This window comes from Malaya genurostris, chromosome 2, assembly GCF_030247185.1.
Source record: "Malaya genurostris strain Urasoe2022 chromosome 2, Malgen_1.1, whole genome shotgun sequence".
NCBI lineage: Eukaryota > Metazoa > Arthropoda > Insecta > Diptera > Culicidae > Malaya > Malaya genurostris.
This window is the reverse complement of record NC_080571.1, coordinates 129660188-129675558: the sequence shown is the minus strand read 5'-3', so window position 1 is coordinate 129675558 and position 15371 is coordinate 129660188. Positions and strand designations below refer to the sequence as shown.

At 37.4% G+C, this 15371-nt stretch overlaps 1 protein-coding gene across 1 annotated transcript in view; it reads right to left on the bottom strand.

The window, feature by feature from the left end:
• Window positions 1-14323: 14323 nt before the first annotated feature.
• LOC131428827 (uncharacterized) overlaps window positions 14324-15371 on the bottom strand; it is a 29148-nt gene continuing 28100 nt past the window's right edge. The window contains exons 4-6 of the mRNA XM_058592870.1: window positions 15199-15358; window positions 15112-15136; window positions 14324-14730 (exon numbers count right to left, since the gene is read on the bottom strand). Of these exons, the coding sequence (XP_058448853.1) occupies window positions 14658-14730; window positions 15112-15136; window positions 15199-15358 (258 nt within the window). The 3' untranslated portion in view covers window positions 14324-14657. The remainder of the gene's footprint in view (window positions 14731-15111; window positions 15137-15198; window positions 15359-15371) is intronic.

Sequence of the window (15371 nt, the reverse complement as noted above, 5' to 3'; positions counted from 1 at the left end):
GTCTACAATATACATCTCATTTATCACTACTATAGTTTTCATACGAACAGCTTATGAATTCCACAGTATATGAGAGAAATTATGCTTGTCAGAGATATTTCGCATAATATTCCTAAATCCTATATTTCGCATAAATTCCATAAGGCTTTTCATTGGAATTCCAATTTCCGTGACTTCATAAGGTGGTCTTATGATTCGCATACGTTATTCTTGTGGTCAAAAACCATTCGAAATCGTTATAAAATTCCATATATTTTTTGCCTGAGTGTAGATTCCCTCGGCTTTTTTAATTAGGATTTTTTGTGTATTGGTTTGAATGCGTTTTCTTGACTTCATGGTGTGCAAGTGTTGTCAGATATTTTATTGTTCATTACATCTGCATTAAATTACCGGAAAGTATTCATATGCTTCAAATAAAGAAGTTTTTTAAATACAGTAGTTTGTATGTCTTCCTTTTTTCCGATTAAAAAATATTGGCTTTGTTCGCAGCAAAACCGAAATAGTAATGAATGTTTTATTAATATATTTTGAAAAATAAATTCGTTGCTGCTGGAAATTGTGTTTTAACTTGAGAAAGAAATACATAGTGCCGAAGTAGCGATTCCTCGTTGAGGGTAGAGCTTTCATTGAAAGGGTTTTTCTATGGTGCGATCACGATACCTTCAGGCGAAATATCTTACTAACCATCACAAAATGAGTGCATCAGGAAGGAGCAGTGTCCAGCGATGTCGTAGACATGTCAAGAGAGTCGTTAAGTGAAGGACTCGTAATCCGTTTTTGATTGGAAACTGACATGGTATGTTTATGCTGATTTTTTGTACAACAGCTGGTATATTTATAATATTTTAATCTCTATTGATTACTAGCTGACCCGTCGAACTTCGTCTCGCCCAAAAATGATTTGTTCGAATTGATGTTTCCGGACAGCAGAATTGTCAAACGACTAAGTGGTCAACGTTTCTCTCCATTATTTTTCTGATTAATCTTCAATCAACAGAATTCGGGACACATTCGCTTTAGCCCAAAAAAGAAATATCACCAAAAATAATGTGAAAATTTGAAATACTTGTGTTAAGCTAAAAATTGAGCAAAGGTACAGATTATCATCTCATCCTTTGAATCAAAGCACTGAACAGAGATCTCTCTCTAATGGCTTCGACATAAAGGATATAAGGTGCCACGTTTTCTCTTCCAGAGTAATCGATAAAAAAAGCTCACTTACCAGAATTTTGTATTGATAAACCTAACACAATGTTGAAGAGTTTCTCTTCTAGAGTTGTTCACATTCGGTAGAGTAGGATATGTTTACTGTTTGTATTTAGCTCAAGTAAATAAAAGTTCGTAAAAAAGATTTGGCTAGTTTCGAATATCGCCGGAACGTCAAGCTAATTCAAAACAATGGTAGCTGTTTATTTTAGAACAATGATTTTTCACTTACGGGAGCTCTTTTCTTCGAAAATACGTGATTCTCGCCACACTTTCTTTTGACGTAGGCCTACTTCCCTTGAAGTACCAAGGTAATTTGGAACGATGATTTTTCCGCAACGGAGCTCTTTTCTTCCAAATTATGAGATTCTTCAACGGTGAGACTCGCCACATCTATGTGACATGACATGATCTATGTGATTCGTTGTCGATCTTGCTGGTTCGTCTACGAAGCCGATCATATTAAGGAATCGAACGTAATCTGATGTGCTGTAATAGTAGAACGGGAGTAGAAATAAGTAATTCTTTGATGGCACAAAAAGCTTCCTCGGCTTGTTCGTGGCCAGTGATCTTTTTGCCTTTCTCATATAGAAAGGTTATGCAATCACTGTGAAAATCGACTCGAGGCCCGGAGGGCCGAGTGTCATATACAATTCGACTCAGTTCGTCGAGTACGCAAAATGTCTGTGTGTGTATGTGTGTGCGTATGTGTGTATGTAACGTTATTTTGCAGTAACTTTTCTCGGAGATTGCTGAACCGATTTTCACAAACTTAGATTCAAACGAAAGGTCTTGTGGTCCCATACAAAATTCCTGAATATTGTTTAGATCCGACTTCCGGTTCCGGAATTATACGATAAAATGTGCAAGAAATTGTGAAAATAAGTGCACTAACTTTTCTCATAGATGGTGCGACCGATGTTCACAAACTTAGGTTCAAATGAAAGGTTCTGTGGTCCCATACGTAATTTCTGAATTTCATCCGGATCCGGAAATATAGAGTAAAGTGTGTTAAAAATATTATACCATCACTGAAAAGGGTGAAAAACCGTAAAAAGTTTTCTAAATCGACCTCAAATCTTCTCCAATTGATCGTTTCTATCAGTAGACGGTCAAACAAACCGATTTCGGTTATTCTTTCAAGAAGCGAAGAAAAATATTTTGAATAATACCACAGTATTATATATGATAGTATGATTGATATGAGAAAGGCATCATTACACCACTAGGTGGATTAAAACAGGTTTTTGTCATTGTTTTTAAGAGATCTGTAAGCGCAGAGGAAATGCCACTGAATTCAGATATGAATCGCCTATAACAATTGACCATACCCCAAAAATCTTCTTAGTTTGGTTATGGGTCTCGCGTATTCCACAATAGGCCTTATTTTTCAGGATTTGTTCGCAGACCGTCCCTTCCCAGTAGATACCATAAGAATTGTATTTCAAAAACACCAAATTGAGATTTTTCTAAGTTAATACTGAGATTAACTTGCCTAAGACGCTGGGCAATCTTACGCAACAATTGTAAATGCTGCTCAAACGTCTCCGTTACCACGACTATATCGTCGAGGTATACGAAGACGTTCGGTTCTAAGGCTCCATGACCCAGTACGCGGTCCATGAGACGGGCAAGTGTTGCTGGGCTGTTCATCAAGCCAAACGGCATTCGTGTATATTGAAAAACACCCTTGCCCTCTACGATAAATGCTGTATATTCTCTAGTGTCTGGGTGCAGAGGTATTTGCAGAAACGCTTATGGAAGATCGATGGTAGATAAGTATTTCGCTTTGAGTAGCTGACCCAAAATGCGACAGGGGTGTGGTAGAGGATACGCGTCGCGAACGGTTCGCTCATTTACTTTGCGCGCGTCCAAGCAAAGTCGAATTTTATTTGGTTTTATTACCGGTACACAATTCAACGACCATTCGGAGTTACTACGTTAGATTATTCCTGTTTTCAAAAGTCGTTGTAATTCTTCTGATACTAGACCTTGGGTTTGAGGGAACAAAACGTAGAGGAACTGCCTTATTGAAGGTTTTTGCTTCCATTCATCTCAGATTTCAATTCGACTAACGGCTAAGAGAGTCAAAGTAAGCTTTACATTTTTCTGTGCTGACAAGAAGAGGTTACATTCGTATCCGAGTGCTCGATAAGCAAGCACACGTTTTTATAATCGACATCGGCGAAGGTGCTTATCTCAGCAAGGGCTGAAGTATAAGCACTCTAATATAGCAGCGAGGATTGTGGCTTTAACAAAGCAAGTTTTGTGCAGAGTAGTCGCATCGGTAGCAGCAGTGAATTCTTTTGTTTCACCGAGCACTATTGGGCAATAACATCGCAATTTTTTGCGATCTACAAGTCGATCGGTGGGTATACTTCAAGGTTACGCAAAAAGGAACGAAAAGTTAAACCATCCAACAGTCGTGCCATACTAGTTAAGTACGTTTAAAACTTTTTTATTCTTTCTGCTACTTTCTATATTTTTTCACTTCTGTTTATTCTATTACCTTCAAAAGTGTGGGAGATTCCACTGCTCCCACTCACAAAATATGACTACCAATGGCGATGGAGATGGTCCAGAGGTGGATTCATCGTATGTGGGTGAAGAAGTAGAGCGTTGAGACTCTGATTACGAGATGCCACCACTGGATGATTCCGTTCCCTCCTCTGAGAAACCAACTCCTCGTCGTAAAGTTTATCAGGACGATGGCTCCGTGAGTGGTATACTTCCGGCCCATATTAAAATCTCTTCGAGTTAGGAATATTGCTCGAGATCTGACAAAGCATTACTCAGCAATAAAATCTATGAACAAAGTGTCGCCAAACAAGTTGCGCGTAGTCGTGACCGACCTGAAGCAAGCAAATCAGATTGCTGCTAGTGAGCTTTTCACGAGGGACTACCGCGTGTACATCCCGTCTCGTGTTGTGGAGATCGACGGTGTGGTCCGTGATGAGAGCCTGACAATCGAAGATCTGATAAAGGACGGAGTAGGTCGTTTCAAAAACCCCGACCTTCAGCCAGTGAAAATTTTGTAGTGCAAGCAGGTAAATTCTACCCATCAGACTCATTTCGCGTGACCTTCGCCGGATCTGCGCTCCAAAATTATTTAGTAGTGGGAGGGGTTCGTCTACCTGTACGCATGTATGTACCACGGGCGATGCACTGTTCCAATTGCAAACAGTTTGGACATACGGCCACCTTCTGTTGCAATAAACCGCGATCCAGCCGATCACTGAGACGCTTCGCACATGCGCAGCTGATGGCTGGCAATGTCTAACCCACTTGCAGCGCGGTAGCTATTAATCTGTAGGATCGTTGCGCCGTAACATCCTGGCCTCCGTAAATTGATATAATTTACAAAATATTGAAAACAACGATGAAAACGATCTTCCTATTACTGTTAATGTTACAAAATAATAATTCAAACATAATTTTCAACTCATGATTCATGACTTCACTTATAATATTGAATAAAAACTATTGCAATGTTTACACTGTTGAAATATTAGGAAAAAGTTGTCCTCTATAAAGTGCTGGTGACGGTGATCTATCATCTAATGATTCCCTGTCGTTTGGTGCTGTAGCTGAAGTTTTGGCCGCTCGTAGGTTTGTAATCGTATTCCGATGTGTTAAGAATGATGTCAGGGAGTCCCAAAAGGCAGCTAGTAATTGCCATCCAAGACCATAAATGTCATAAAAAATTCTTCCATGCATTACCGTGTCTACGATAAATTTGATGCCTCGTCCGATTGCATACAATGATAGTTGACTTTAAATTTCCTATCCAGTTTGACCATGATTTTATTTTGCTCCAGTATCGATGATTCGCGTTGTCAATTATCTTCTCTGATATCAAAGCGTCGAAATGAAATCCTTGTCTGTTAGGTATTTGCCCTGACAGAATTTTGTGAAGAACGTTTGATGCTATACGGCGATCACCTTGATTATATATTAAATTTTGCATTTTCTGAAGACTGCCGGTATCATAGACCCGCTTTCCATTAAGTTTGGTAAGGATGTGTATTTCCATTTTGTTACTATATCCGTTCTTAACGTTTGAGGTGCAATAGTTTCCATCATTTTTCCAACTATTGTGTACCACCGGCTTCCAAATTGGAATTTAGCCGGCATAAGCGAAGTGCATTCGATTTCAGTTCCTCTCAGCTTCAATATTCTTGTTACAGGAGTCGAAAACATTGTTTCATTGCCATATTTTACAGGTAATTCTTGATAACACCGCTCTGTTGCAAATGGCTTTACGTATACAGCCTTACTTTCCAAAACGTGTAGAACTTCTCCAGTTACTACAGCAGAAAATCCTGATCTCTTCATTATACTTGTAACGAATTCCGTTGGGTTTAAACATGCAAGTGTCAACTTTGTCTCAAGTAGTTGTTTATCTATTTTACACACCTCTGTCATTACTGCATTATAAACTTCGTCCAGCCTTTTCCCGATATAGTTCTCAACAATGGTTATCTTTGAGTTGAAATACATGAATATGTCGTGGTTCTTAGCACTATCAGGCTTTCGATGCAATGGTGATTTAAATTCTGACGCTTCCAAAATAAATATTCTTGGATGGTCGGTTCTGTATCCATTGTAACCGCAGATTTTCGATGTGCCCTTGGTTCTTTTTGAAAACAGATGTGTATCTGATATAGATGTGTAGACTGCTTGCTGAATTTGTTGGGTTTGGTTCCCTATAATTTCGTGGTTTTGTTTACAAATCCTTCGTATAATACTTCTAACTCTGAATCTTCACATCGTTGATTAAGGCTAGTATCCCAAGTTGGGTAACCATCCTCTGAATCTAAACATTTTCCGTGTGAATACGGACAGATTACTCCATGTCGTAATATTCTTTGATCATTTTCATTGTCAACTGCAGCCAGATAGTTGTATAATGAAATCTCGTATTCATAGTAAACTTATTTATTTATTTATTTATTTATTATTTAACAATGCTCATCTGACAATAAGTCTTAATAAGCTACTAAAAACTACCTAACAAGTTATCTTAACGGAATAAAAATAATTATGAACAACTCAGTGCCACAGTAACCTGTGACGAAGCTGAGATTACGTTGTGACGAAGTCAAACAAATCGCTGAACTCGTTAAAATGGCGAATCATTGCCAAAATCGTGTAACTCTACCTTACTTTGCTTTGTCTAAGTAATTACCGGGTCGTTATGCTCAACAACGATTCACGAAAACCTCCCCACCATCCTGACACTCAGGAGAGAGTGAAATTAGCAAATTCCACTCATTCACCTATTCATGAACTTTCTCTTTCACCGGGTTGGAAATGCACCACAAATCCTCACGGTACAGGGTGGCTCAAAGGCGGAAGAATTCAGCGAGGATTGGTAGCACCGTTATGGCTCGGTTAACGTATTAACAATAAAATGATGAATGTAAGATAAACAATTCTATATTCTTGTGAAATGTTCCTCCTATCCCTATGCTAAACTGAATTTCACATAATTTTAACACACAGCTCTGTACCGGGCGTCAGGCTTCTCAAATTCACGATGGCGAATTCGGTTCTGTCCGTGTGTAATCCCAGCAGCTCGTATATATCAAATTCATCCACTATCAACGGATTTTATTCTTAGAAAGCAAAAGAAAAAGGCCCTGTCATGGACCTTTACCATGTATTAGCATAGGTGCCGTCACAAATCGAAACCATTTTAATATATAATTTAGAAAAACATAAAATTTACCTTCTTCTCTTTATTTTATAGAAAAATATATACAGCGTTTAGCACTTTTTCGTACATTTCATTCTCGTAATGCTATAAATTCAATATCTATTATATTTAATCGCAACAATGATCTACGTTACCACTAACCGTACTAATAGTCTTAAGAATCCAATATTCAGTTTTAAGAAAACTTTTGTGTTTAATTTAGCTGTAGGAAAAACTATCAAAATACGATATTGATTATCTTACAATCACCTTACAAAGCACATGTATCACCTTTTATTTTAATGAACTTAGTTTCCGCGCGCACTACTAACCGAGTTGCATGTTAGGGTCAGAAAGAAAGATTATCCTAATGCCGAGCCTTAATAAGGCAATAATTATTCGTGAGCGGAACTGTCTGACCGAATATTGACATGTTCCTAATTTGCGTTTCATCCCTGCCGGATCGTGTTCCAGAACACAAACGGTGTAGAGGCATTTCGATCTATTATCGGATACCTTTTGATGAATTGGTTCTTTACTGTGATCAGAGAGAGATGACTCTCTCCTGAAATATCTCACGAAACAGGCCATCGTAAACCTCTGTCAAGCCAATACACGTATGCTTTAGGCCAAAATATTGGTAACTAAGAACAAACTGCGATAAATGTATAGCAGATATTCAGCTTGTGGTAGAGGCACAAGTAGCAGATGGAACCAACGGTTACATTACCCCTCCACCCCTCTCAGAAATACATTGTCTCTCACTTCCTGGACAGTTCACAGTGGTGGTAAAGTGCTATTTACGTCCAACAAATACACATACCATCTTTACTTCATGAAGTTGCTGCATATCTTCTGAGGCTGTTTAATAAAAAGCCTGAAGTTCAGCATTTTGACCCCTTGGGTAAACATTCCCCTACACACTCTCATTTCTCACGTAATTGGAGAACGAAGCTTCTCAGCAATTTCGGTGAATTTCCGTCTTAGTATCATCTCGCCAGGTCGAGGATTATACAGTAAGTAATCAAGTCAACTCTCCGCAGCATTTTTATATTTGAGCGCTCTAGAAACAAAATTTTGGTTTTCTATAATCAGTTATGTTTTCATTTGTACATTCCAGGATTATTTTGTTGTGTAAATGTTTCGAAAAGGCAAGTCAATTGTTTACCGTCTGAAGAACCATCCACCCAAAATTGCTCTTCGTTGGTGTAAACGAGGATATTTGCTTAAACATTTTCCGAAAATTAATTTTCGATTTGTATTTTGGACCAACTCTGCAGCTGTCAGAGAGGAAGCTATATTGATCATTTCTATGTTAGCTGATAATATATTTTAACTCTGTTTTTTTTTCTTTCAGGTATGTGGTTTAAGATCAGCGGCCGAGAAAACGCCTATGGCTTTCCCGGAGTCATTTATAAGCTCATACGAGCTGGTGCCCACTCTAAAATTAATTTTCGATTTGTATTTTGGACCAACTCTGCAGCTCTCTGAGAGTGGAAGCTATATTGATCATTTCTATGTTAGCTGATAATATATTTTAACTCAGTTTTTTTCAGGTATGTGGTTTAAGATCAGCGGCCGAGAAAACGCCTATGGCTTTCCCGGAGTCATTTATAAGCTCATACGAGCTGGTGCCCACTCTAGAGCTATGACCTGACAAGGCGGACGATTGGTGGAAATTTCTCTTCCATACCTTTTGTACCACCGAGTATACCGGTGCGGTCTTTCGATGACGTAGGTTGTATATTTTTTTATTTTTTTCATATTGTTTTTTTTTTTAAATTTGTGTGAACTAACTCCTGAATAAAGTGGTCAATATGTTGTTTCTTTTTTATTATTTCTTCGTCAAATATCTCTTCCCTATCTCTTTCTACCCGATGCTTATTTCCCGACGCGATTATTTCGTGTCCAAAGAGAATTTTATACGGCGTAAACCCCGTAGCACCATGAAGAGTGTTATTCAACACCTATTCTATCTCTGACACTCGTGTGTCCCACAGTGTTTGGTCTTTACGGACATAAGTTCTCATACGGGCGTTAATGGTTCTATTGAGACGTTCGACAGGATTGGACTGGCTGTGATGTCGGGAATTGGTCCAGTGTTGAATGTGATATTTCGTCAGAAGGCTTTCAAATTCTTTCGATCTAAATGTCGAAGCATTACCTGTAATAATGTTCTCGGCGCTCGAGTAACGTCGAAACCACATTTCTTCGAGGATTTTGCAAACTTGCGGGGTAGATATTCTCCGCACGGGTACCAGCAGTGCAAATTTAGAAAAAATATCCATTAGATGCGAGTTTCCCTGCTTACTTCTAGGAAGTGATTGAATAAAGTCTAAAGCTATAATTTGGAAGGGTTTGGTGGTTAGGCGTTGCTGGCCCATTTCAGGAAACTGAGACCGATTACTAGGTGTACTTGTTTGACAAATCGTGCACTTTCGAACATATGACCTTACGTCTTTCGACATTTGAGGCCAATAATATTTTTTTCTGATTTTCGCGAGTGTTTTTTCTGCACCCAAATGTAAAGAATCATCGTGTTCTTCTATTAATATTCTTTCCTGTAGCTCACGAGGTACGCAGGTTTTCCATTCGAAATGGTAGTCAACGTCACCTTCTGTACTGGCGACAAATTTCTTCAGAATCCCCCTTTCGATCTGAAAGTCTTTCGTCTTCTCGTTATCCTGTTGGACTCGTTTAAACATTTTGTGATACCACTCCGATTTATTCGAAGTAGAGCTGAGTACCTCGATGGATCTAGAAAGAGCATCCGGGATAACATTATCAACCCCCCGTCGGTGTTTGATTTCTATATCGTGTCGCTGAAGCTCGATGCTCCAACGGCATAGTCTTGATGATGTTCGCCAACTGCTTCGCAATATGTAAGTTAGTGCTGAAGCATCCGTATATACGATGAAATTTGTTCCTCCAACGTAAAAGCGAAACTTTTCTAGAGACTTCAACACGGCCAGTGCCTCCTTTTCAGTGGCGCAATATCTTTGCTGAGGTGTACTGAGTTTATGTGAAAAGTAGGCTACCGGTTTATCTACCCCTTCGTATGGTTGAGTCAGGACCCCTGCAATCGCCGAATCGCTAGCGTCACAATGTATGGAAAAGGGTGAACTAAAGTCCGGACTGGTTAAGATAGGGGCAGTGATCAGAAGCTCCTTTATCTTGACAAATGCTTTCTCGGATAAGTCCTTCCAGTACACCGTCTTGGGTTTGTCCTTCAGCAGGTCGGTTAAAGGCTGTACGATTGCACTATAGTTAGCAATAAACCTCCTATAATAATTGCACATTCCTAAAACCCTTCTCAATGCCCTCAGCGATTTTGGCTTTTCGAAATTTACTATCGCTTCGACCCGGTCGGGGTTAGGCCTTACACCTTGTCTGCTAAGAATATACCCCAAGTAGAGTACTTCTGACACACAGAATTGAGATTTAGATAAGTTAATGGAGAGATTTACTGATCTGAATCGGGTAGCCACTTCCCTAAGCTTGTCAAGGTGCTCTTCAAACGTGTTGCTCACGACGATTATGTCGTCCAGGTAGACAAACACGTTTGGTTCCAGTTCACTTCCTCCCAACACCCGGTCCATGAGTCTATAAACTTTTTGCGACAGAACTTTCCCGAACAAGCTCACAGAGCAAGAGACCGTGGATACTGTGATCACCGGGTCGGCTTGATACTGGGTAATTGGAGGGGCTACGCGAGTGAAAATTGTGCACGAAACTATTGTCTTCCTATGGCTGTGTTATTATATAAATTTACGAGAACAACAAATGTACAGGAAACTTGGTGTTTTATTATTTTAAATAAAGAAAAATGTGTGTTGGTGTGTTTGGTGTTTATTGACTATTTGGGTTAGGATCTATTTTCCACTGCGGTACGTACCGACGATGATGCTGCGTTATAGATGACGAGCGCTCGTTGTTGTTTCCAGATGTGGTTGGTCGTTTTTATGTGGGTTGAGTGGCGTCCTATAGGACTGAGGACGGAATGGCGCCTGCCGTTCAAAATGGCGGTTGGGTGGCGTTGCGGGACTGAGCTTAACGGCGTCTACCTTCTTTGACACAATCGGTGGGCCACGGACGATACCGTATTGGCTTCACCGAGAAGGGCCCTCCTTTACATTTAGGGCACACCGCCCGAGGGTTGTAACTGGTCTAACTCCTTTACGGTTAGACGTAGGTAGTTTCTACTACCTAGGTCGACTCGTGAGCTAGTAGTTTTCTACTACCTACACTCAAAAAAATATACACGTTGTTGATATGTGTCAACATACATGAATTGCTGCAATAGAAGAAAGTAATTAATATTCATAAGCTCCACACATATTATCGATTTGGTCCACATAATACTTGTTGTATGATTTCAAAATTTACTTTCTATGCAAAGGTATATTCAAAATAATGTCATAAACCTTTATCTTTCAATTGTACCGTTATATAAAATTTATTATAATTAATAAATACATGATATTTACTGTCTCAATATCGTATTTGAGGTAAAATAGATGAAATCGATAGCAATAAAAATACTGCGCATGTTGTTTTCATCATACATTTGAAATGGCGTTTTTTGAGTTCTTTGGCTACATGCAATACTTTTAAAAGTTGAATCTGTTACAAGATAAGCACTGTTAAACATATAGGTTTTTACCTATGATTAATGGAAAATATGTATGATACCGCAATGGAGCGTAATGGAAGATGTAAGTTTAGTTTGAAGGGATGATTCAGTTGGATGACAATAAGTAAACAGTTGTTATGTATATCATCAGGAATATATTGAAATCAATACAAAAACTACATTTTCGTGTTCTGAAATATAAATAGTGATTTATAACAAGTGTCGATGTTTTACAGACAAGTTGAACTAAAATCTACATTTTTTCTAAAATAATAACTACCGTTCACAAAGCACAAATTTGTGGGAGGACCGTCAAATCGGTTAATATTAATAATTTTAAAATCTTCAGTTTTAGTCAGTGCCTCGTATGCTAGTAAATGTTCCGAAAACCTACCTACTTTCCATATTTGACACGCTATAAATATCTGGTGACTCACTTTCAGTACATTAATTATCTGATACAAATGTATGGTACGAATTTCAGTAATTGTAAGGAAAAAGTTGGTTTTGTATGACGTACCTCTATAATTTATCCAATCTGATACAAGAATATTGGCATTGACAAAAAATGGATATGGAATAGGTAAATTTTTGAAATACGGTTGTTGAATAAGATTGGAATGTTTGAAATTTCCATCAAGATCTGCGCGGAAAAATAGTTTGTTATGAAGATTGTACGCAAATTCTAAACAAGCTTTTAATCCAAGAGAGTAACAAATATTTTTCCTTGAAGTTATAACATGTGAATATTCCTTGAACTGCTTATGTTTCGCTTCGAATCTAAAACACATCATTTTACATGGTGGACCACTCTGCTCTATGACAGTTCCATAGTGTAACGTGAAATGATGCTTTGGTTTAAGTTTCTGATTGAAGTTATATGTAAAGAGTTTATTATGTTCTGCAGCTAAATATTTAATCTCTTCTACATCGTTTGCATTGAACGAAGAACTAAGTATTTTGTCTGTTAATTTAATGAGTATTTTGCAATAATTCCATATGGAATCATTTTCAGGAAAATAAGGTCCACAAATTAAAGTGAAATAATGTGCAAAACTTTTCATTTCACCAGCTGTTGCCTTGATATGAACAGATTTACATTTATTTTTGGTTAAAAAAATCTCTAATATCTGGCATTCTGTTCAAACTTGCATCGTGTATTGATTTTGAAAATTCATATTTTCGCGTATTCAATTGTTTTAGAGTAATCCATTTTTTTTGTAAATACAATAGTTTAGAATATTTGTTAGTCCGTAATTAGCTATCCCCCCACTGAAAATGTCATGCATAGCGTCGACTGAAACGTTTTTCACAACGTGAAATGTTGGAAGTTTATTGAAAACAGAATCGTTTTTCAATCCTGTTGAGATGAATCATTTAGCTCTATATCTGACATATAGTTACGAACATTCCGAGAGTAATTAATATATTCCTTGCAATCATATTGCATCGCATCTTTCGACCTTTTGCAGAAGCGGCAGTAATAGTTAGAATTGAAGTATTGAAATTGTAACGTGGTGTGTATGCCTAAGTTGTCACCTTGGAACATGCAGAGCACGAATCGAACTTTTGTAATCTTCCCATTTACATGAAAAACCATAGGATTTTCTTCGATATTTTTAAATTTTTCTATCAAGTATTCGAAAAGAACATTCATACCAACATTTATCACTGTATTTTTCCTTACCAATGCTGCCACAAAAATATTACAAAGCTTTGAAGCATACATGTCGAGTATGCAAAGAAATGTATAATATATACCCAACACCGAATGTCTTTTGTTGTGAGAGCTTTGTGTGTCATTTATCTCATATTCATCACCATACATTGTTATTGGTATAACAGTTTCTTGGTTGTACTTTTGTTTCATCTCTTTATACAATTTACCGTTTATGAAACTTGTAATTGAATCTGATTTTTCCAAAATACTTATATAATCGATGACTTTAACCAAAACATCATTGTCAGTGAAGAAACTCCTAATTTGAAACTCGACTGGCATTATTACAAGATGGTTCACGATATCATTTAAGTTTGGCTGATGCAAACAATTATTCTCTAAGGCTTGATTTTTGTCGATGGTTACAACGGTAGGCTGACGAAAAATATTCATATTGTCAATGTATTTAAAAAATGTATGGTCCGTGTTAACAAAATCAAACGTATTTTTAAGTTTGTTCATACAACGCTTGAAATCAAATGTGGCCTGTGGACCCAATGGTTCAATTGGTATTTGTTCAATCTGACTTGCTATGTTAGAAAATAGTGCGGTTGTAATTTGCTGTATTTGATTAACATCTGCTCGCGTTAGATTTGGTCGACTATGTAATTTTAACGTGAAATTAACAGCATCACGATCGACATCCGATAATGTGCTTAAGTTAACTCTTTCCGATTCTATAATGTTACGAACACTGTCTTTAAAATTCATCCGAGAGTTTATCGCATTTTGTTCATCTACACTTGTTTCATTTTCAAATATATCTTTTTTAAAATTATTTTCTACGATTTTTTTTTATAGAAATAAAGCCTGCTGAATGCTGTTTTAAATGTCTCTTGAAAATATAGAACTTGGACAGTACTTGATGACAAGACGGAAAGGTACATTTAAATCTGAAATGTTGAGGAGGTTTATGGATCTGTTCCAAGTGTTTTATATAATATAGAACGTCCGAAAACGATTCAGTGCAACTTTCAATAAAACAGGTAAACATGTTAAAACTATTTGGATCTCAATTCTCACTTTGTTCGTTGATAGATCTTTGCAATCTAACTATTGATGAATATTCCGCTTCATCTGGAATTTCATAATACGTTGAACGTAAAAACTGTCAAACCATGCGAGAAATTTTTGAATGTTTTAAACCAAGAATTGTTACAAATTTAATTAATGCATCCACTGCTCTCAGTGCGGAATCGAAAGTATATACAACTGATTTGTAGCGTAACTCAAACTGCCCAAACAAAGATTTGTGATCGTATCCACGGAAGATTAATTTTGGGATAATAGTGAATCCTAAACTCTCGTACATTTCACGAAAACTATTTAGTTTTGAAACAGCATCATCATCCGTTGTTGCGAATATAATTATCTCTTCTTGTGCTACAAGTACCGAAGGTTTATAATGCAGCGTCACCTTGGTTGGTTTCAATAAACTGTTCAGCAGAATTAAAACAGACGTGATCTGAGAATCTGAAAAAGGAGATTTTTTACTGACATTAATTTTCATTCGACACGTCAGTTGACATTTCGGTACAAAATAAAGTGTTCTGCAAATAGCAGAACCTTTACGTCTGCTTAGCAGTTTATGATGAACTGCTAGGCGGTATAGCAGTTCAAAATAATCTGGTAAGCACTGATAAGTAGAAGATGAAATGTAAGAAAAATTAAAATCAATGATTCCTTCAGGCTTCTGTTTCGGAAACATTCTGATCCTATAGGCGGGGTGAAAATCGAGCTAAGACAATATTTTATATAACATTTCGAAACTTTTTTTGGTGCGATTTGATAATTCAAATTTTGCTATATTTCAACCTATCACTTGAGAATGAAACAGTGACCATTTCTACTTACCTGGTGATAAAAATACCACAACTATCTAGACCAGAAGACAAAAGCTCAAACTTTATAAATCATATACAAATCAAAATATTTGCATACCTATATTGATGTTCGGTGTTTGTATGTATTCAAGCAACTCTTTTGAGTATTCATCAGTGTATGTCCTGTTCAAAACTTTTGTGATCTTCGGAAGATCGTATTGCAATTTTTTAAGACCATCAATGTTCCCTGCATGCCACAGTTGGAAATCGATATCTACCTGTGAAATAATA